General features: G+C 34.1%; 1 protein-coding gene across 8 annotated transcripts in view; it reads right to left on the minus strand.

Moving 5' to 3' along the window:
* Positions 1-22,194, minus strand: part of LOC149552070 (pentatricopeptide (PPR) repeat-containing protein) — a 305,115-nt gene that overhangs the window by 67,856 nt on the left and 215,065 nt on the right. For all 8 annotated transcript variants that reach the window (XM_089787540.1, XM_089787542.1, XM_089787541.1 and 5 more), the window contains 3 exons: positions 21,445-21,873; positions 20,898-21,193; positions 8,156-8,285 (listed from right to left, as the gene is read on the minus strand). In XM_089787540.1, coding sequence (XP_089643666.1) covers positions 8,156-8,285; positions 20,898-21,193; positions 21,445-21,873 — 855 coding nt within the window. The remainder of the gene's footprint in view (positions 1-8,155; positions 8,286-20,897; positions 21,194-21,444; positions 21,874-22,194) is intronic.

The raw sequence follows: 22,194 nt of genomic DNA on the forward strand, positions 1-22,194 counted from the left end.
TCCTCACATTATTATTCATTCATTAGAATGCATACCAAGTTTGTAGAAATGCTTAGTGGCTGTAGGTGCATATTGGGATGTGTGGCAAGTGTTTGTCATTATGTCTATTGGCTGTAATAGTTCATTTCAGTCATGCAAATATTTGTTAAAAGGGTGGAAACAACTAGTATATGATTTCCATAACAACCTTGCATTGTCAAAGCATTCAAGAACTTTATTTGCAGCCTACAATCTTAAAGAACACAATCTGAAAAAATAAAGTACACCAGGATAAAACTTGCATGCGAAGTGTTTGACGGAATGTTAAACATCTAAAGGTGAAGCAGTCTGATGTTTTTTAGAGTTAGAACCGGTTGGGCTCTTTACAATGGTATCAGAGCAGTTTCTTATCATCTTGTGCAGTAGGGGAAATTAATATTTTGGTCATGTTGTTGATATTTGAGTGTTCACCACTCTCATAGTTATTTCAATTACGGACAAAAACAAGAAATCTAATAATCATGGAAATCAGTTAAATAACAGGGGTAATCTCAAGAAGCGAACAAATCTCCTGACGGAAAGTATGGAAAAGCTTAGACAACATCAGAAAGGATGGAAGCTAGACTTAGATCTGATGAAAGTTGACAGGGCAGCTAGGTATATGGTTTCCATTTTTAAAAGGTCTTCACCAAGAATGCAAGAAGATAATCTAGAGTTTTTCTCACAAGTGAGACATCTAGAAGTCTTCACCATGAATTTTCAGCAGCTAGGGATCATGGTGAAGATGATCCTATGCTTAGTGGGCAACCACTAGTCCTATCTGCAATTATGACATTGGCGATTCTATACAGGGGCATGTGGACATGTTTGTTTCATTAGAGGATAGCAGCAATGAGTTGCAGCAATTTGAGGATTCTAGAGAGTGCTTTGGAAAATGCTAACATGCTAACTACCTTTGATGGCAGTCTTACATTAGTTGGTAGTAGTGGGAATATGGGTGATATAGGGTTTGATTTCAGGATTAGTACTTTATGTGAGCATGTTGATGATGTTGCAGATAGTGCAAGTACAAGTGCACTTGTTACCACTGTTAGTTTAGACTCTCTTGATGAGGGTGTTATTTTTAAAGGCTACATGGAGGATATCCGCACTGACAGTTCTATTTTTTATGGCAGTTGTCATAGTGTTGAGTCAATGCAGTAGGTAGCAGTCTTCTTAGATGAGATGGATGAGGGCACAAAACTAGCCACTTATGACACTCATGATTTGAGTGTTATAGAGGAGTTAGGCGAAGTAGATTTATGCCCTAGTGTTGTTGATCCACATGATGACAGAGTCATGTACGCAACATCAGCCAATAGCAAAGGGTTCTCAGTTGGACAATGTTGATATTAGTGGTGTGAGTACCTCTAATGTTTGATGTGATGATGGTTCATGTAGCAGCAAGTCTGGTATATCATATCAGATTTTGGGTGATGAAATGATAATAAGTCCCAAGATTGTGATTTACAGGGACTTACTGATGTGGGAGAAGCAGAGATATACAAGGATTTTGATACAGCAATGGCTTCCACGTCTTCAAAGGAGGTATTGGTAGAGGTACCCAGTAGCAGTACCTTGGTTGTTGATGTTTGCGAGGATGATAGCACACATGATGTTAGTGATCATGTGGTGAGTAGTACAAATATAGTTTCCTATCACAGTGTCGAGTTTGGGTCAGCGGACATGTGCAGGAGTCACAGGTGACAGGTTCCTTATCATCTAATAATGCAACTAAAGGTTAGTGATAGTATGATTGCCATAGCTCTAGAGCACTTTGATATAGCTTGAAAAATGTTGGTTATCTATGGTTGGAGCACTCCTATGACAGATGAGCACTATGATGGAGGTCTTTCTCTTAAGGAGTTTCATGCTCTCTGAGACACTATCAAGATTATGAGACATAATTATTAACAGTTGTTACTAGGTTGAGATTTTCTGGTCAAGAGAGATTATATATGTTATTATGCATTGAGGTAAAAGGAGGTTGACAAGATCACCCATGTGCTTGAGGTGACTGCAGACTCTTTGCAATGTACTCACTTGGCCCTCCAAGAGTCAAAGTGACATTTAGATGAGGTTATCATGGAGTTGAACAAAGTACAGTCTTCACAAGCTACAGTTACAATTCAGTTGTCTTTAATGGTAGTTGGTGATGATTTCATATCCACAAGCTATGGTTGTGAGAAGGTTGAGGATGTGGCCGCACATATCTCAATCACAGGTGCCAATGATATAGTTTGGATGAGTGCATTTGTAGGAAGCAGCATGACAATACATGTTGCATCAAGTTCTCGAGTGGTTAAATCCATTGCAGATGTTGGTAATGAGGTAGATGAGAGGGGTTACACTCAAAGCTATGATAGCCAATTTTTGATCGAGGTGTGAGCTTTTTATCGTGACTACATAGGTAGGAGTATTCATCATGACTTCCCAAATCCACACACAAAGGATTTGTTGTTGCATCAATGTGGATTGGTTCCAAGGGTGTACCATCCTTTGTGGGTGAGTATTTGCCACTTGCAGTAGATGGGATCAGTGGTTGCAAGTTGGATTATGTACAAAGTGAGATGGTGTTAGTGATACAACCACTTTCAAATGTTTTGATCTCCATAGAACAGATGGATGTGCATTCAATGTGCTTCAGTTCCCTGGTGCTGATTAAATTCTGGTCAGGTCTTGTTCATTGGCTTCACTATTTTGGGCTTGGTGAACTTGAGTTCAGAGTTGAGCAACAAATATCAAAGGATGTTCTTGGCAAGATTTTGTTCATTGTTTGGGATCCTTCTAGTGCATCAAGAGTTCAGATAGGGCTGTACATGGTGTCGAGCACATATGGTTTTACCTTTGACACTCATGTGCATGATTATTTTCAGGTGCACAGTTCAGTTGCGCATGTGCCAAATAGTGTATGGAAGCTCACTTTGTGCAATTGTGGAAGCAAGCTTTGTCAACTTTCTGAGTTGCTTCTCTATGAGATATTCATTCCTGCAACATCTACAGTCAGATTCATTTCAGTTTATCATTAGTTATGATACTATAGGAGCTAGTTGTTGATCATAAAGAAATTACATGATTCTACCCTTGGGACATGGGTGGACTAATAATCATAGGGAGGGCAAACTGTAATGTCCCAATTTTCGCTAACATCAAAGTTTGAGGGATTAACCTATTATTGTGATCCTCATAGACTAATTGTTGTGGATAGAGGGTCTTCTAAGGCTGAAGATTGGCTATGGGAGGATCTTGTCTTCTTCAAAGTTCAGTATGTTCTAGTTTGGTCTTTGTTTGACTTACATTGGACTTCATTTGGACTTAGTTTCATGCACCTACTATTTATGGCCAGTCTCGTGATGATTGAGAGGAACCCTTTCTATTTTAGGAAAATGCATTTGGTCACATGGGGAAATAATAGGCGACTCTTGTTTCAAAAATTACATTTAAAGAATAAGCATTTTGGGAGTTATTATTATTTGAGGGGCCAAATTATTATTAAATTATCAAATGAGAGCTTCTAATTGAAAGGTGCATTGATGAAGGCTCTTTAATGAAAAATGTGAGGAAGAAGCCAAGTTGCATTATAAAGAGACTTCATGGAAAAAAAAGAATTCATTCTCTTGGCTATTGATTTTGTTACTTATGAATTTTTTGAAAGGGTTTTAACAAGGGTTTTGAGGATTGATTCCTCTCTGTTTGCACCTTGAATCACTAAAATATTGTGGTGAATTGTGCTCTAATTATCTAGTGATTAATTCTAACTGTATTGACGGTAATTGTGGTGTCATTGTCCACCAAAATTATTAAGTTTTTTTCTTAAGATTAATCTGTTGTTGACGCCAATCATTTCCTCTTCTTGGCGTGAAGTTTCTAGTTCATAGGGAGTGTCATTGCTACCGGCTTTTGGTGACTAAGAAGAGCTGCAATTTATATCAGGTTTGACGTGGTTTTTGGCTTGCCTTCTACTGTATTTAGTGTTGCTTGAAGGCTTTATTTTCCTCCTGTAAGCTAGGCATTTGGAAGCCTGCATTTACTTCATCTTGGGTGGCCAGAATTTGGTGAATAGTTAAGGCGTTTGGCTGCTGCTGCTAGACACCACTGCTAAGCGTTCCATATAGCTCTGGTTATCTGAGATATCGCAATGTTTGGATGCAAGAAGGCTGCGTTGAAAATTGTTGGCAATTCCTTGGATTTGTTGCAACTAATTTGTGTACCAAACTTATACAGGTTTCTATTTTTATTTGTAATAATTTGCAGGCATTATAATTGCAAAAAAAATAAATTGTCCTGGCATTATTTTTCAGTCATGTCAAGTGTTTGTAGAAATGCTTAGTGGTTGTATGTGCATATTGAGATGCATGGCAAGTGTTTTTCATTATGTCTATTGGCTGTAATAGTTAATTTCACTCATGCAAATGTTTGTTAAAGGGTGGAAACAACTAGTATACCATTTCCATAATAACCTTGCATTGTGAAAGCATTCAATAACTTTATTTGCAGCCTACAACTAAAAGAACACAATCTGAAAAATAAAGTAAAGGGGAATAAAACTCACATGCAAAGTGTTTGACGAAATGTCAAACATCTAAAAGTGCAGCAGTTTGATACTTGTTAGAGGTAGAACCAGTTGGGTTCTTTATATTGAGTATTTTGCAAAGTAAGCAGACTGAATGTAACAACATTATTTTAGAAACTGCAATCACGCCTAAAAAAGTAACCGTTATCGCATAGCATACCAGTGAATCAGATACACGAGTCTTAGTTGAACCTTTGGAAACTCATTTACACCCTATGAAGACATATCTCAAGTGTCTTGGACATTTCTTATTTTTCTATGATTCAAAAGAATAGGTATTGATTTATGATAGATTACATGGAGATGCAAAATACTTTATAAATGCATGAAAACATGTACCTGTATAGTCGTTCCATGCAAACAGGTTGGTTAGTTACTTATTGAATAAGTCAAGGTGGTTGAGGTTCTTCCCTTTTCTCTACACTTCTCCTATATAAAAGAGATAGCTCATTGTATATTTTCATCTCTAGTTTTAGGCAAGAAGGCTATGCTTGGAGGTCTTGTATTTTGAAGATGACTCCGTGTTTCATAGTACAGATTTTCAGAATTGAAAAAAGGAAGCAATGTTTTCCAAACTTTGTGTTGCAGGTCTTGGGATTGGTTAATGTTTTCTTATCTTGCATTTATTAAGCATTCTTGAATTCATTTTAGCTTCACTTGTGTGAATCCGTTCAGCATTCAGTTTACTTTTCTTAAAGACTTTATGTTTTAAGGAAAGAAATTGTTATAAATAAGTAGGGTAGTAATCTCTAAAGAGTGGAAGACTTTGAGCTTCAACTTTTAGTGTTTTGTTACATTTCAAAATTATTAGCAAGAGACTTTGAGCCTTACTAATTATCCTGAACCTTCTTGAATCAAGTCAATCGCAAGAGACTTTTGGTTCTTGTTCTTGATCTACCATATATAATCTTAAACAGTTGTCATAGGAGTCTTCTTAAGTCAACTACCAAGCCACCAATATTATTGAAGCAGTGGGAACTTTTTGTTAAATTTGAAGGTTGTAACTTTGTTTGATAATCATTTCTTAAAAAAGAGGAATTGATTAAGAGTCCATCCTTTTGTGATTTCAGTTAAGTTTTTATTGAAGCCACCTACAGTAAGAAGGGAGCCTCCTCTATTGCTGAAAGGAGAGATTTATCTCATTGTACGTTGCCTAAGGTTAAAATTTTGTAAGCTGTAGTCCTAGTAACTTGAAAAAAATTTAGCCAGCAATGCTAATTTGTTTACCAATTTTCACATGACATATCAACTCAAGTCTAATGTTATATCTCAAGTATTTATAATGTCCATGATGAATACTTTATCATTTTTATGATATGTGTATCTAAAATTTCTCTATATTTTTAAAAAATCTCCCCATTTATATAGTTGTCCCCTAAAAAGTAGCGCAAATGTACCCTCACACCAGAAACACACACTACCATCCTGAGTTGCCCTCATCCTTAAAACCTAGGAGGGTGTTGCCAAAAGCATATCAATGGATATCTTAGACTATTAGAGGGTCCATATCCATCCATTTAGGGCTCATTTAATATAGCATTATAACATACCTTTCTACTACAATTTTTGTTATCAATTATTTTTATTCATACCATCTCTTACAGTTAAGTATTCTCCATCAAGTATGTTCCTAGCCCCTAGATCATATGAGATACACATACGGCGCATATAACCCTTTGCTAGTTGTATAGGTCAAATGGGCAAGATGTAGATTACCGCCTTCCATCATTAATAGAAAAGAAATTATAAAGGTTACATTGGGACATGTCCACTCCTTTTCCTTGCTTTCCCATGCCATCACTTGTTTTTGGTGCATAACGACTCACATTCAATAAATTCTCCCAAAAACACATCTGAAGTGTGCCTTACACATACACAAAATGTGTCAAAGGAGTGCAATGTATCAAGGGTACTACTAGGAATCCATGTATTTATATTTTTATTTCCTAGGAAAACAAAAATATACTTTCTAATAACAAATGAAAGGTTAAATATTTAAATAGCCCAAATCAACTGCAAGTGTATGAGGCATAGTCGGTGTATATTTTTATATCTAAAATCTTATTACTATACCTATTGTTGGATGTCAATCATTTTGTAAACTTGGGACCTTCCATAATAATATCTATCCAACTTTACACATGCCTCTCAACACGTGATGCATTGGGGCCTTCCATAAAAATATCTATCCAACTTTACACATGCCCCCCGACACACAATGCATTGGACCTTCCATAATAATGCCCATCAAATTTTACACATGCCCACCATCACATAATGCATTGAGACCTCCATAATAATGCCCATCAAGTTTTACACATGCCCCCCAACACATGATGGATTAGGACCTTCCATATTAATAACCATCAAATTTTACAAGACTCCCAACACATTACACACACACAAATGTATGCATGTATATCTTTGTTCTCAAACTCATTGCGAGTTAGGTGAGTTTAGCGAGTTGGCAAGTAGAGTCAACTCTGTCGAGTTTTAGCAACTCGGTTGCTCGACTCACTAGGTTATGACCCATGACTCGCCTAACTCAGCGAGTGGGTGAAACTCACTCAACTCACTCATTCTAAGCATGCATAACTTAGTCAAGTCAAAGCATATGCTTGCAAGTTTACTCTTCAATTTAACACTTGGCTCAGGGGGCAAGAGGATTTATACACATAAAACATTCAAGTACAAGTTACATTTAACTATTTTCTTCTACTTTAAGTTATATTTGAATAAATACTGTCAGGATGTTTGAGATAAGTTTCATCTTCATAGGAGCTAGATGCAAAATCTAGATCTTGAGGTTTTCCAAAAAATTCTAGACTCAACCAATTTGTAAGATTCAGCACGCCTTCAACACTCTAACCCCCGATAACCTATCCCTGAAGCTAGAACAAGATTTGTCTAGAGGTTTTTAGTTTTTAATTCATTTCATCCAAAATCCCTTTGGTTTCAATTCCATATTCCTGACAGACTTAGCTACTTATGTATATGATGGATTTAGCATTTACATTCCTTGCGTATATGATGACAAATTAGCTTTTATTTTATGATGTTATAGTGTCTTTAATTTATATTCAATAAAGGGTGCATGAAACAAGGGTTAAGTTGTTAAAAGTCTATAAATTTCTAAGGTTTTTTCATTTTGAGTCGTTGTTGAGTCTTGAGTTGAGTAGACCTTGTTGAGTCTGAGTTGAGTATGAGTCTGGGAACAGTGATGTATATGCATTGTGTATTTCTGAGAACTATGCTATTGTACTATTAGTTTAGTTATCTCTCATATTGTTGTGTTAGGAAAGACGAATTAGGTATGCAACATGTCTTTCTGAACACTACAATATTGTATAACTAGTTTACTTATCTCTCATTTTATTGTGCAAGGAAAGATACATACAAAAAATAAAATTAATACAGAGGAAGTGCCTATTGGTCAACGCAACCCTTTAGTTACATGAAACGTTTGATGAAATAATTGAACTGTAACTATTATTCAGTTTATATTTTGATGTTGCATCCTAAAATAAAGGTGCAAGCAATACAATGTTCAAATAAATCATTCACCTGCATGTCTCCAGCTTTACTACATGCATTGATGAATGATGTGTATGTATGAATGTCCGGTAAGGTGCCATTTTGAATCATTTGTTGCATCAAATCAGCCACTTCCCATACATCACCTCTCCGGGCCCACCTACAAACATTACAAAGAAAATGACAATTAGCTACACCAAAAATAAAACTAACACACTGATTTACGAATATTTTTTAGAAAAGAAAAACAATGCAAGTACATTAAATTAGGAAAATATTAGACTATTACAACAGATGTGTGAAATGACAATTTTCATAATAGTCTTAAACGTTCAGTTTTACATGGTGTTTTCTTTCCATTAGTTTTTGGCTTTTAATCACCTATTTTAACACATGGCTAGCCTAGTGACTAACTCTTTCAATCAATCCAATGTCCCACCCTTTTTTGGCCTTTACCTATCATCCAATTGGATAAAGCTCTAGCATATATACCCAATCACAACAAGAACTTCACAATTAACTATATTCAATAACATTAGCTCCTTTAAAAAAGGTGTTGATGAACCACAACTTCCACGGCAGGGAACAACAAACACAAAATGAAGATTTAAGAACTAGGGATGGATAGTCATATTACAATTGAAATAAATGATACTTTTGTAGGAAACAGAAGCAAACATAACTTTTTCGAGAAGAAATTACAAACAAAACTTCAATATACATTTTGTTGCATCACAATTTTTGACCTAATTTTAAATTTTCTCATAGCCATTAGATTGAATGGATTTTTCTCTCATAATCATGTAAAGCAGGCAGTCATTTATATCCATTGTATTAACTGTTAATGAAGATGGTCGTTATCCATTATTTGTCATGTGATGTTTAGCAGTCGCTTGATTTTGAAATTATGGTTAATAATTAAATTCTTTTAAACGTTTATATGAAAATTATTATGGAACTTGTTATTATCGTGGAAGTATTGTATGGGTGATTGTAGGAGAGGATGAAGGGGGAAGCATTGCTAAACAGGATCAATTGAATGGGATACTAGCCTAGTCCAGTCATCAAGATTGACAGGTATAACCTTAAATTGCCTTGGTAAGGACTTAACGACTTGAACTTCATGATACAACTGAAGGACCCGCATGAGCTATTAAATAAATAATTTAATTAAAATATAATGTACCTCAAAGGATTTTTAAATGATCTTTCACCGTATTTTAATACATAACTAGGTACGTACACATAGATATAAAATAAAGTGACACCATAATATTACTTTCTTTATAATAAAATGGTGCCACCTCACCAATATATCTACGTGTACGTAGATAGATATAAACCATAATATTTTGTCGATTTATAACCTTCAAATCTTCTTCCATCCTTTTATTCTTTTTCTTGTTTAAAACCAATTGAACACTTGGCATTTTTAATTGGCGTTCAAGAGCCAAGATATTTCTTTATGTTACGACTTCTTGGAAGCCAAGGAGTCACGTTAACCTTTTATATATCTTGAGGTCAAGTGAGATGAAGGACATACCAAAACCTCATACCTATTTCCTTTCTCATTCTCAACTCCCTCTCTCATTTCCGACTTTCATTTACCACCCAATATTCGACAAATATCAGTCTAAAATCACTGCCTCCATGGCATTGCCAACCCTTTCTGCCTTGTAATGGTCTTCTTTGCAAAAGATGTGATACATCTTTACACTGGACTTTGCCCCTGAAGAACGTTTGTGGAAGGGCTGAATCATAGCGGCCAACTAGGCTCATATTTTTTTCTAGATTGTCATAGTTTATGTAATCAATCATGTTCCAAGCATTGTTGTATATTTCTTATCAATTGCTACTAGTTTCTGATTTCCATAACAGCTAAAACTGTAGTTATAATCATCTTAAATATCATTGGATAGAACCTCTTGAGAGAGAGTTATTTAAGATGCAATAAAATCATGATTTAAATATACAATTTGGAAATCAGAATCAATGATATTTTTGCTAGTCTTAAAGAACATATTCTTTAAAGTCACAGTTTGTGATAAAGCTGAAAAACATATATTATACATGAATCAGTTGAGAATCAGTGGACAAAGTTGATTTCTCTGAACTTCCCAGCACCTAGGACTCACCAGCTGTAAAGCCATGGAAAAGGTGAAGAGGTGAGATGGAATTTGCAATGACATGGAAGTAAAATCAGATATGATACAATAAAACTAAATACTTTTACTTAATAGCTCATGCTTGTCCATATTGTTGTTTCCCTGTTATCAAGTTGAGCGATGGTAATCAGGTCATGGAACTCATCAAAAAAACCTTGGCCAAGGTCATTTAAAGGCATGGTTTCCATCTAAGATCACTTAATGTCAATGGTATCAGTTATTCAGACATGTTTGTCCATAACTGTGCTAACATTCTAAACACCGGAATGCTCGGGTGGCTGGACTAAAAAGTATCTCAAGCCCAATCCCGAGGTAGGGAGGGCCTTTCTAATTCAATAGATTGTGTGGGGATAAGTATGGTTCGAGATTGGGAGGTTAAGCCTAAGTCAATGCTTCTCCTCTTACCGAAAGCTGAGGCTTGCACAACTCACTAAAGACTCATCAGATATTACTTGCATGTTTTCTTTTCTTCTTTTCATGATAAGCATTTACTTTACTCGTATGTAGAAAAAGATAGTTAATCATTATTTCAGCTATTACAAATGATCAATGATACGGTTATTTCAATTAGTCATTAATATAGTTATAGTTAATTCAGTTAATCATTATTCTAGTTATTTCAATTGATCATTGATATAGTTATTTCAGTTAATCGTTATTCTAGTTATTTCAGTTAACCATTGATACAGTTATTTTAGTTAATTATTATTCTAGTTAATTCAGTTGTTCATTGATACAGTTATTTCCATCTAGTCGTCATTGTAGTTATTACAGTTTATCATTGTTTTAGTTGATCATTGATATAGTTATCTCAGTTGAACATGATTTTTTTAGTTAATTATTGGTAGTTAAAAACAGTTAATGTCCTATGAAAAGGAACTCAATTATTTGTTCAATAACTTGTTGGGAAAAACTCTTTATAGATCATCTTTGTTTTATTATGAAAAAACCGTTTGTTACACATTTCAATTATAAAATGTAAGTTCATATACACAAGTGACAAAACAAACTTATATTTTGATTTAGAGCTTTTCAATCTCTTTGCTGAAAGATAAAATGAGTTGACTTTACATAATTCATGACAAAGATGAACTTCTGTAATAAACACACAGACAAACATATGCTATCAGTTACAAGTAAGCACCATTATTCTCAATATAATGCTCACTATTATCACACACAAAACACTTGATGGCATAGTGTCAAAACCTTGAAAAATGATGGTTTGATGTAGAAAAGAGAAAGAATCAGACACTAAATGTTTGATCCTCTCTTACATTACCATTCCCAATTGCATGGATACAACCAATGTTGAAATGATAGCAACGTTCAGATGACTATGGATGATAACTTCAATACAAAGATCTAAAGATTATATGCATACACATACATCAATATGAGTTGGCTTTACATAATTCATGAAAAAGATGAACTTTTGTAGTAAACACACAAACAAACATATGCATATCAGTTACAAGTTGTTAAGTTGTAGCTTATGTCGGATTAAACTATCCTAGAGTTAATCCTTCTATTGTTATAGGTAATCATTATATATATATATATATATCTAATGTAGATATCTTATAATTAATAATGTCTTAATTAATGATTAATTAATATATATAACCATAGAGACATGTCTCTTCACAAGACATGCCTCTTGAAGATATATTTATATATCTTGGAAATATGCAATTGAAACACATAGAATTACAACAATGTTATTACATTTGCAAAGATCCTAAAATCTAACATGGTATCAGAGCCAACTGCAAATGTAACCCAAAAAAAAAATAGCAATAGAAAGAGTGACTTGTTATTGATCTACATAGACAATGGAATTGGAAGCATTGGTGAGAAAGATATTTTCCATCATCAGATTCGGGATATTCGTATAGAACTATCTCGCCAGAAGTATGCTAAAATTATGAGTCAATAGGTGATTTGCCTCTATGACCAACTAAATACTTGTTGCTGCATGAGCGTCCCTAAATTCAAAGGAAAAAATGATGGAATGAACAAGAACAAGTTGTACATAGAGGCACAAAAGTACATGAAAACTCTGAAGTGTGTGGGGAGCTCGCAATGTGATGGAAGATCGAGGGGTAAATACAAAAGCAAGAAAGTCGGTCATCACTCCTGACATGAAGCAACTCATCCACGACTTCATCTAAAAAGTGAATGTGTCAGACCCAGCATTGCACCCTCAAAACTATGGAGCGAAGTTGAATACACAGGGTGTTACGTAAACCATTAAAAGAGTTTGCAGTTGGAGATAAGGATAAAAAAACACAAAGAGCTTTAATAATAAGACGATAATAATATACATACTGATGCATATCTGAATCATCCGAGAAGCATCTGCAATGAGTATGATGGAGAAGGAAGTAGGGTAGAGGGAAGTCTTCAATGATATTCAGAATTACATAGATGATAATAACCATATACAATGATGAAACCCGATAAATGCAACATCCAACCAGCGGAGAATAAAAATACATGACAGTTTGAAATCTCAATAAGAGAACATGAGCGACAGAGATTCACACGATGCAGAGAAATCTGTCATTCAGGCATTCCTAGTGCAAGCACAAAGAGAGATAATCAAGGACGACAGCTATTACAAATTGCATATATCTACCGATCAGATCAGATATCGCAATTACTGTTGAGTGAAGAATCTAAGACAATGACTACATGATGATTAATTGGCCTGACGAAATTCTACAGTCAGTGCTGATCAAACACTACAACCAGCATAAACCTATAAGAGATTCATACGACAGCCTCCAATGATATATTTCTCAGAACATATTTGGTGTACAAATCCAGAGTTGCAGATCGAACAGGAAAATATAAAGGAACAATTAGCAATGATCAGGATATATAGAGGTATGTCCACAAATAGCATCGAACATTTTTGGAAGTACAGGACAAGAAGAATAGATAACAATATCAGATATAATAAGACAGTGATCCCTAAGAGACATTGGAACTTAAGTGATATTCAATCCTCCGTGCAACCTTGATTCACTCCTCCATGCAATCGTTTACCATTTTGATTAGCATGAAAATAGAAGCGAACTCAAAAGGATAACGGGCAACTTGAAAGGATACTAACTCCTCCACATCAAATTATTAATCCCTCCTAACCATCTATAGTCTGATCCCTCAGTTGTACCTCAACATTATTTGGCAAATTCAGTAGCATACTTGTAAAGTGTAATTAGAGATTCAGAACAACATCTTCATCAGTATAGACAATAGTGTGAAGACAACTATAAGTGATTAAGAGGAGATACGCAAAGAAAATAATACTGGCTGTTCCAAGTTAGATACGAGCAAATAATCATTGATCCAGAGTCCAGACTATCAATAAGCATCAAATCAAGAGTTAATGAGAATCAAATACATAAATACCAACAATTGCATTTATTACTGATCTACTAAATCAGAGGCCGTAAATTTCAAATAAACTATATCAGTTCCAAGTGGTTGGACATTATATATATAGTTGGATCCATTTTTAATTTTTCAATACTTACATAATACCATTTTCCAACTGAATTATTGTCTCTTGTAACTAAATTCTAAAGAAATCAGTCCCAAAATTGACATATGAGTTGGAGATTCATACATATGGCACAATCATAATCAATCAAGATATTGGTGTATTATCGACGAGTTTGAGAAAATGGAAGGACATGTCTGCTTCTACTATTAAGCTAAATGAATGTTTGGATCTTCAATAGATGAAAACAGCAAATTGGAACTTAAAAAGGAGTTGTCACATTTGATACAAAATTGTCAAACAATATAGGAACGAGTGGGAATTTTTCATTGTGGGGGGAATAATAGTCAATGTTCAATTCCCACTTGAATTTTCATTAGAAGGGAGCTGTTCTATTCTCAAATATTCTAAAAAGACAATTTCTGAATCTTCTTGGGCAAATAAGTATTCTTATCTTTTGCATTTATCTAATTTATCGTCTCTCTCTTATTTGTAACTCTATACATACTATAAGGGTTATTGGCTTTGATCTTTTCCTTTATGTTTGAGGATAGTCTTACAGGAAAAGATGGTTGGTACTTTACACATGCTACCGAATATTGTGCAAACTAAATCTAATGATAGTAGCCCCAAAGACCCTGATGATTGAGATGGATAAAGTGAGGCTCTTGAAGAAAATATCCATGATGATCGAGATTATGAGTATCCTTCCTTATTAAGAGGAAGTCTAGAAATCCATGGGTGCGACTTCGTGATTTTGATGGGCCTACCTCTATGTACATCATGAGGAAGCATTGACTTATAACCTAAAGGTTGAAAAGATTATTATTAGATTCAGAGGGAGTAGACCATATCACTTTAGAAGTAAACTTGACATGATTAATGTTGTTATTTCTTATGCACTTATTGACTAACATCATATGGTTGATGATTATATGCATACAGGGATAAATCAACTCTTGTAGAAAATGCTCCATGAGTTAATGTCATGTGACCTTGTGACACTAGTGCACTTATCACAAGGATGAGTTATATTAGTACAGATGAGCAAAGTGCTGATATTTTTATCAAGCCTCTTGCAAAGTTAAAATTGTGTACTTTAGAGGTAAAATTGGTATGACCTTGTTGTAAATGGATTTATTAAACTATATATTCATGAATATAAAATTATTTGGTTGCAAGCTTGCTTTGTGAAAAGTGACAACTTTTCTTGTGAAAGGTGATGACCTTTCTTGTGTTTTGATCCTATTATAAAGTGATGACTTTATTTATAGTTGATCTATTTTTTCAAACAAAAATGTTTGAAGTTGGGGTTATCCTTGTTCTTCAGGCCGAATCTTGCCAAACACATTGATAACCTTCATGGTTCTTTGGGCCGGATTTTGCCGGACTTTATGAAAATCCATTGTGTTTTGAAGTTAGGGTTATCCTTGTTCTTCAGGCCGGATTTTGCCAGACACATTGGTAACCATCATGGTTCTTCGGGCCGGATTTTGTTGGACACCATGAAAAATCTATTATGGTTCTTCAAGCCAAATTCTTCTGGACACCATAATTAACCACATTTTAAGTGGTGTATAACCTTGAGTTATAATTCTTCAAAGTCCCTTTGCTTAAGAGGGAGTATTAAGGATGTTAGCAATTCTATATATTGAAACTACTGATGGATATTCTATCAGCCACATTTGAGTGGTACTCATACCTAGTAGTATGAAGATGTTTCAAACCCTCATTGCTAAAGAGGGGGTGTTGAATGTAGTTTTGCTCAGTCTTTTAATGTCTGATGAAGTATATGCTTAGACATGATTAAATCAGTTTGGATGTAATGCTCTGCATTAGTATTACAGTCAGATTATTATCTTGACTGTAATATTAATGCAGTTCACTCTCCTTAAAATTGTTTTTGTTTAGCCTTTAATATAACTCCTCATGTATTTGTATGGATCAATCTTGTTAAAAGATGATCTAATTAAGGAGATGTTAAACAAACTAATCTATTAGTTAGTGGGTAAAGAATAGACATGATCTATGTGGCCATAATCATGAAGAGTCGTGATTTTTACTCTAACCCACCCTTTGTATGATATGAACATGATAGAATTATATCATAATTAATTCTTTATGTGTTGTCTCAAACTAAGTCGGATATCATAATATCTAAGTTTATTATCATGACAAGACTGCATTAATTTGTTGTCCTGAATTGTGTCAAAAGTCTTGGAAGACTTAGATTCAAAAGGTATTACTTAAATCATTTCTTAAAAGGGAGTGTTGAGATAGCTTCGATTGTATCTAAGTCATAGCTATGGTAGAAAACAATTGATATACATATCATTGTTAGAATCAGATATTGTTCGCATGTTTATATTGACACATTTCATGAAGCGATTCTACTATAAAAAGATCACAACTATGATATGATTAAGACTTCTTGTTGAAACTTATATTATCAAAGGATAACATCTAGTGTGATAAATATATATTGATGTCTTTAATATGACATTCTAAGATTATCATGATAATGTATTCTATAACAATCCTCCTGAGCTAAGAGGGAGTGTTAAGTTGTAGCTTATGTCAGATTGAACTATCCTAGAGTTAATCCTTCTATGGTTATTGGTAATCATTAATTAGACATACTCTAATAGATATATATATATATATATATTGTATGCTATATATATTATATATACAATATATTTATATCTAATGTAGATATGTTATAATTAATAATGTCCTAATTAATGATTAATTAATATATATAACCATAGAGACATGTCTCTTCACAAGACATGCCTCTTGAAGATATATTTATATATCTTGGAAATCTGCAATTGAAACACATAGAATTACAACAATGTTATTACATTTGCAGAGATCCTAAAATCTAACACAAGTAAGCATCATTATTCTCAATATAATGTTCAATGTAATCACACACAATATGTTTAATGGCATAGTGTCAAAACCTTGAAAAATGATGATTTAATGTGGAAAAGTGAAAGAATCAGGCATTGAATGTCTGATCCTCTCTTACATTACCATTCCCAATTGCATGGATACAACCAATGTTGAAATGATAGCAACGTTCAAATGATTATGGATGATAACTTCAATACAAAGATCTAAAGATTATATGCATACACATACATCAATATGCTTTATGTATATTGATGTATACATACTCGGACTCAGAGAGTACTTGACAAGCCCAAAGATTTTAACTTGGCAAAAACTTGGAGAAAACTCGACAAAAACTTGGCAACTTAGAAAGAACATAATATGAAATTTTCTTAAAGAAACATATATTAAATTAAAATTTGACATCTTGAAAGAGAAAATGCATGGTTTTGCAACAAAAACAGCTTGCGAAAACGCATTCTAACCAGCATTTTATCTACATCAACATTTTTTGCCCCTAGATTTTTGTGTCTATAAAAACGCAAGTTAAACATGAGAATACCTGCCCAACAAAAAAAGAAGAGAGTACTCAGCAACTAAGGGAGTACTCAAAGAGTTTGTAAACTATGGATGTATGTGTATACACACTTATATCAAACCATTGTATTGATCTATCACCCATGATAAAACTGAATATTAAATCCAAGTATAATATTGATTTAACTGATCTGTACTTGATCGAATTCTACTGCCATGTATATGCATTGATGGTAAATTGATTAATGAGAAAATGGTTTCAATATTCAATTGGAGTGTTCTGATTGATTGGAGATGAGTGGGCACCAACTTAGCGTGCTTATATCTTCTACACTTCTTCAATTCCTTGGAGATAAAGAAATATCTCTTGATGCTCAACAATTATGTCTTTAGTTGTGATGACTCATTCTCAAATTGCTTCACCTTCAAGATTTTTCTCGATCCTCTTGGGAATCTTCTACTACCTTAATTTTTTACTTGTTCTTAATGAGGTGCTTAACGCAATTATATCCTCCTCTGAAATTGAACTTTCGCTAGAAATTCAAGTTTGTGTTGATCTCCTTCATCTACTTGTAGACTTGATGAAACCTTGCCATTTGTAGATACTTGAATTCCCATGTTGCACTTGCTCGAAATCTTTAACTTCATCTTGCCATAGCCTCTTCCTATCTTCAAATTCTCCATATTCCTATTTTAGCAAGATGAGACAACAACATTTGTCAAAAGTTTGAATCTCATCAAGGTTGCAGGGTATGCATACCCACACCCTCAGACACGTTCCCAAGTATTGGGTGCACGAACTCAAGTACTCATTGGAGAGCATGGTTGAAAATCTCACAATAATATCGCATGTAGTGTAGTATGATATCGCAATTCAAACTCGACGAAGTTATAATTGTTGTTAATACCGCCAGTGATTTTTTCATTTTCGTGCCTTGACATTACTAGAAAAAATTGCAAAAGAGCAAAATATATCATAGTTTAAATCAGCAATAGAGTCAATAGAGCTGCGACAAATCGTTTTAGGGTTTTCGTAGTTAATAAAGGGATGAAAATCTCATTTTTTATGCTCATTGTTTGTATCATTTTTTGGAGACGGCAATGTTGGACACCATCATCAAACAGCATTATCATTCGACAGAAGGCATCCTCAGATAGGATTTTGACTTGTGACGCCTTACGCCACTCTCACTGATCACCTTTGATACCTTTAGACACCATTCTCATTTACACATGGCATCCATATGTATGCTGAGAACTTGATTATGTTTCCCCAAAACAAGAATCGGATATTGTGCCTGAATTACACTATTTAAAGTTCATTTCATGCATTTGATGAGCATTTTCCACTCAACTAATAAATGCCCACATACATCTGTAATTGGTAAACAAAATTAAGGGATTAGCATTTAAAACTTAGAAGTACTAAATCATTTTGCAAGGTTTTCATTATTTAATTTTCTTTGGGAGATTTTGAGACTACCAAGTATTCCTAGATAGACCCAATTAATCAGAGCAAAAATTTAGGAGAACAGTTAAACTAATATGATAAATTTGTAGTGAAGTTCCTCGTTGGCCTAAAATAGGAAAAAGAATCTAATCTAATTCATAAGACATTTCCATTCTTAGATAAAAGACAACTAAAAGAGAATGTATCAATATCCATCAGTGAAGAAAAAGTTAATTTGACTGGAAGTTATATCAGAAAAATTAAAAGGGGATTAAGTAGTTGTAGCCTATTTTAACTCTGGAGTTATCAGACTTAGAACTAACAAGTATGGTGTATATGTGTGTGTTTTTAAGAATATTTTAAGAAATTGTGTATTTTCAAATGTTCGATAAAAGTTTTGATTTATTGCCGACTTTTCGGTGATTACAAGTTTTCAAAAATTTTGGAGTGGCAGAGATATTGCCGAGTCTGAGTTTTTCAACCTTGGTGGAGAGCATCCTAGCTAAGGACCTTGATTAAGATTTCTGATTTTTGTTTTAACTCTTTGTTTGAGTATCAGCTTTTTGTTTATCAAGCTTAATTCAATATGTAATCAGTTTGAAATTTTGATACAATATTCATAACAGTAAACTTTATCATTGTTAGTCTGAAGCTTTTCATTTGCAATGTCATTGTTATATGATTTACAATCTTCTTGTTCATGTTTAAAGTCTGCCTTCTCTTTATGCATCTAAACATTTAGCATATATAATTATTACAAACATATTGCAAATCTGAAACTGAAAACCATACATTGCATCTGCAAATGTTAACACTGTTCTTGTTTTGAAAAAACTACACTGAAAGAAAAGTTGAAAAGGATATCATAGCCTAGAAGATTGTCTTGATTATAAGACTTCATGGTTTTCTATCAGACATCTTCATGAGCCAGCAATAGGAAGACAATAACTTAATTGCATCAAATGTGAATTGGATTGATACATAACTTCATAAATGCATCCATTCATAGAATAAAATAACAACATGCAGACCGAAAACATTTGCATACACGAACAAAACTGAAAGCTGTATACATCTTCTCAAACTCAAGAAACCACTTCACTTTTGTAGGACCTAAGATGTCAAACAAGAGGAGGCTCACTGCCAACACCTTTATCCTCATCTAACAAGCATCAGTTTGAATCCAAGTTCACAAGGCACAAAACAAGAAAGATACCTTTTAGTTTTTATGGTTAAGCTTGAGAGCAAATTAAAACAAAAATATAAACATAGAATAGACTGAATCCACGAACATAGAATAGATTGAATCCCCTCATTTTTTAGATTCCCGATCCTCCATTGATGTGCATAAAACCATCATTGCATTTACCATTAACACTATCAACAATATTACCACTGCTTAGCATCACACTATCTCCACAATCAATGTGTTGATAACAAAAATTTACATCAAATATTCAATGTTGTCCATTATCATAAGAGAAATAGGTGAATGAAACTAGGATTTCAAATCATGCCGGGCCTTTTTTACATAAATACATCAGCATCATATTAATCAAAGACAAAAGTTCTACGATAAGTTCCTTGTGGAAAATAAAATATGTTTATACCTTTTTCAAGATGATATAAACATCATATTTTTGTTGTCATAAAATCCATAAAAATAATTTATCGTGTTAACATTTAAGAAGTTCATTAAAAGGATTTACAATAAAGCATTTTCTTCCTATTCATAGATGCTTCCTAATTACTTCCCTAAGGCACTGCAAATGGCCCAAAAAGAACCTTAATTCTTTCCTACTGGAAAAGCATGCAAACAACTAATATGGAATCAAATCAACAGAACTTGGAACAAGACTAAATGAAACTTTCCTAAACCAGATATGCCCAACTAATATCAGGTGAATGAGACCAATGAAATCCAAAAAATGCAGTTAAAAAGTAATGATACTATCAACATCTGTTAATTTCCCATACCGCCACAGTCCAAATGCTTTTTCACCAAGAAAAACTTCTTCAAAAGAAAGAGTCCCAGCTGACATTAAACTACCCTCCTCACAAAATTATATATAGCAAAATCTGATCACATTCTAAGAAGTTTATAAAGTACTATCTAGAACAATGCAAACTGAATGTCACTGTCTTTCTAGTAACCTAACAAAATCAAATTCAGAATAATAAGGACTACAAGGAAAAAAGATTAAGTACCCATCAATCAGAATGTTGTAAATATAGGCGTTTTTCTTGATTCCAACCACATGCATTTCCTTTGTGACTGCTAAAGCACTCTGCATCCTTCCTGCCTTGCAGCATGCCTTAAGCAAGGTTCCATATGATATTTCATCAAGCTTCAAACCCCCACTCTTCATCTTTGTAAAATACTCAAAAGCTCTACCAATCTCACCAACAGATGCATAACCTTGCATTATAGTGGTGTATGTACGCTCGTTTGGAGATACTCCGGCCAATGACATGTCGTCAATAATCTTGAGAGCATTATCCATCTGCTTTAAATAGAGTTTCAATGGTCTATCAAAGGCAATTTAATTACTTGCCTATTTGAAACAAAAGAGGAAAGTTGTGGCAATCCTAAATATAAGATGAATCGTTTGTTTCTTGCATTATAGGAGAAGATATCAATACTCAATGATGTAAATATCTGGTACTTGTTTGCTATAACCTTGAATTGAATGTTGACTATATTACACTCTAACACCAATGTGTCCCAAATAATCAAAAGTGAATGGGAACTTACCTGCTTCTTTTGAACTAAACCATATAGGAGAACATTAAATGTTTGTACAGTAGGAATGCAGCCACATCCCCTCATTTGTTTAACTATTTTTAAAGCCATCTTCATATCTCCAGACTTTGCATACCCGTAAATTATGGTGGTAAATGTTCGAGCTGATGGCTTTTGCCTTTCCTTGCGCATCCGTTCAAGAACTCTAACAGCCCGGTCAAGATTACCAAGCTTACAAAATGCATTGATAATGATATTATAAGTCACAACATCAGGCTGAAAACCCGCTCTCAGCATATCCTCAAAGATAGCAAATGCATTTGCACAATCATCCAACTGTACATAACCATTAATCAGCATTGAAAATGTTTTCTTGTTGTGTCTTATACCATGGGCTTCCATCTCCTTGGTCACTTCCAATGCTTTAGAAATCTTACCAACCTGAAAAAATTAGGAGAAAAAGAACATACATGTCAGTGAAGAAGCCATGAGCACAGAAAATGCTCTCTAATCTTTTATAGAGATTTATATCACATAGACTACCCACGTATGTCTCCAACGTGGCTTTGTTATGCATTTTACATATTTACTCTATTCTGTTTTGTTTTTGTTTTGTCTTTTTCTCTTTTATGATTTTTCCCTTATGCATACCAAATAATTAATTTAAAGATCCTGCATAGTCTTTTAACCACCTTCAGGATGTCTGTACATTCATACCTTCTCCCCTTTCTCTCTCTATTTCCCTCACAGGGAAAAAAATAT

Source organism: Cupressus sempervirens, chromosome 6 (assembly GCF_028749045.1).
Source record: "Cupressus sempervirens isolate cs-2001-9-10 chromosome 6, ASM2874904v1, whole genome shotgun sequence".
Classification (NCBI taxonomy): Eukaryota; Viridiplantae; Streptophyta; class Pinopsida; order Cupressales; family Cupressaceae; genus Cupressus; species Cupressus sempervirens.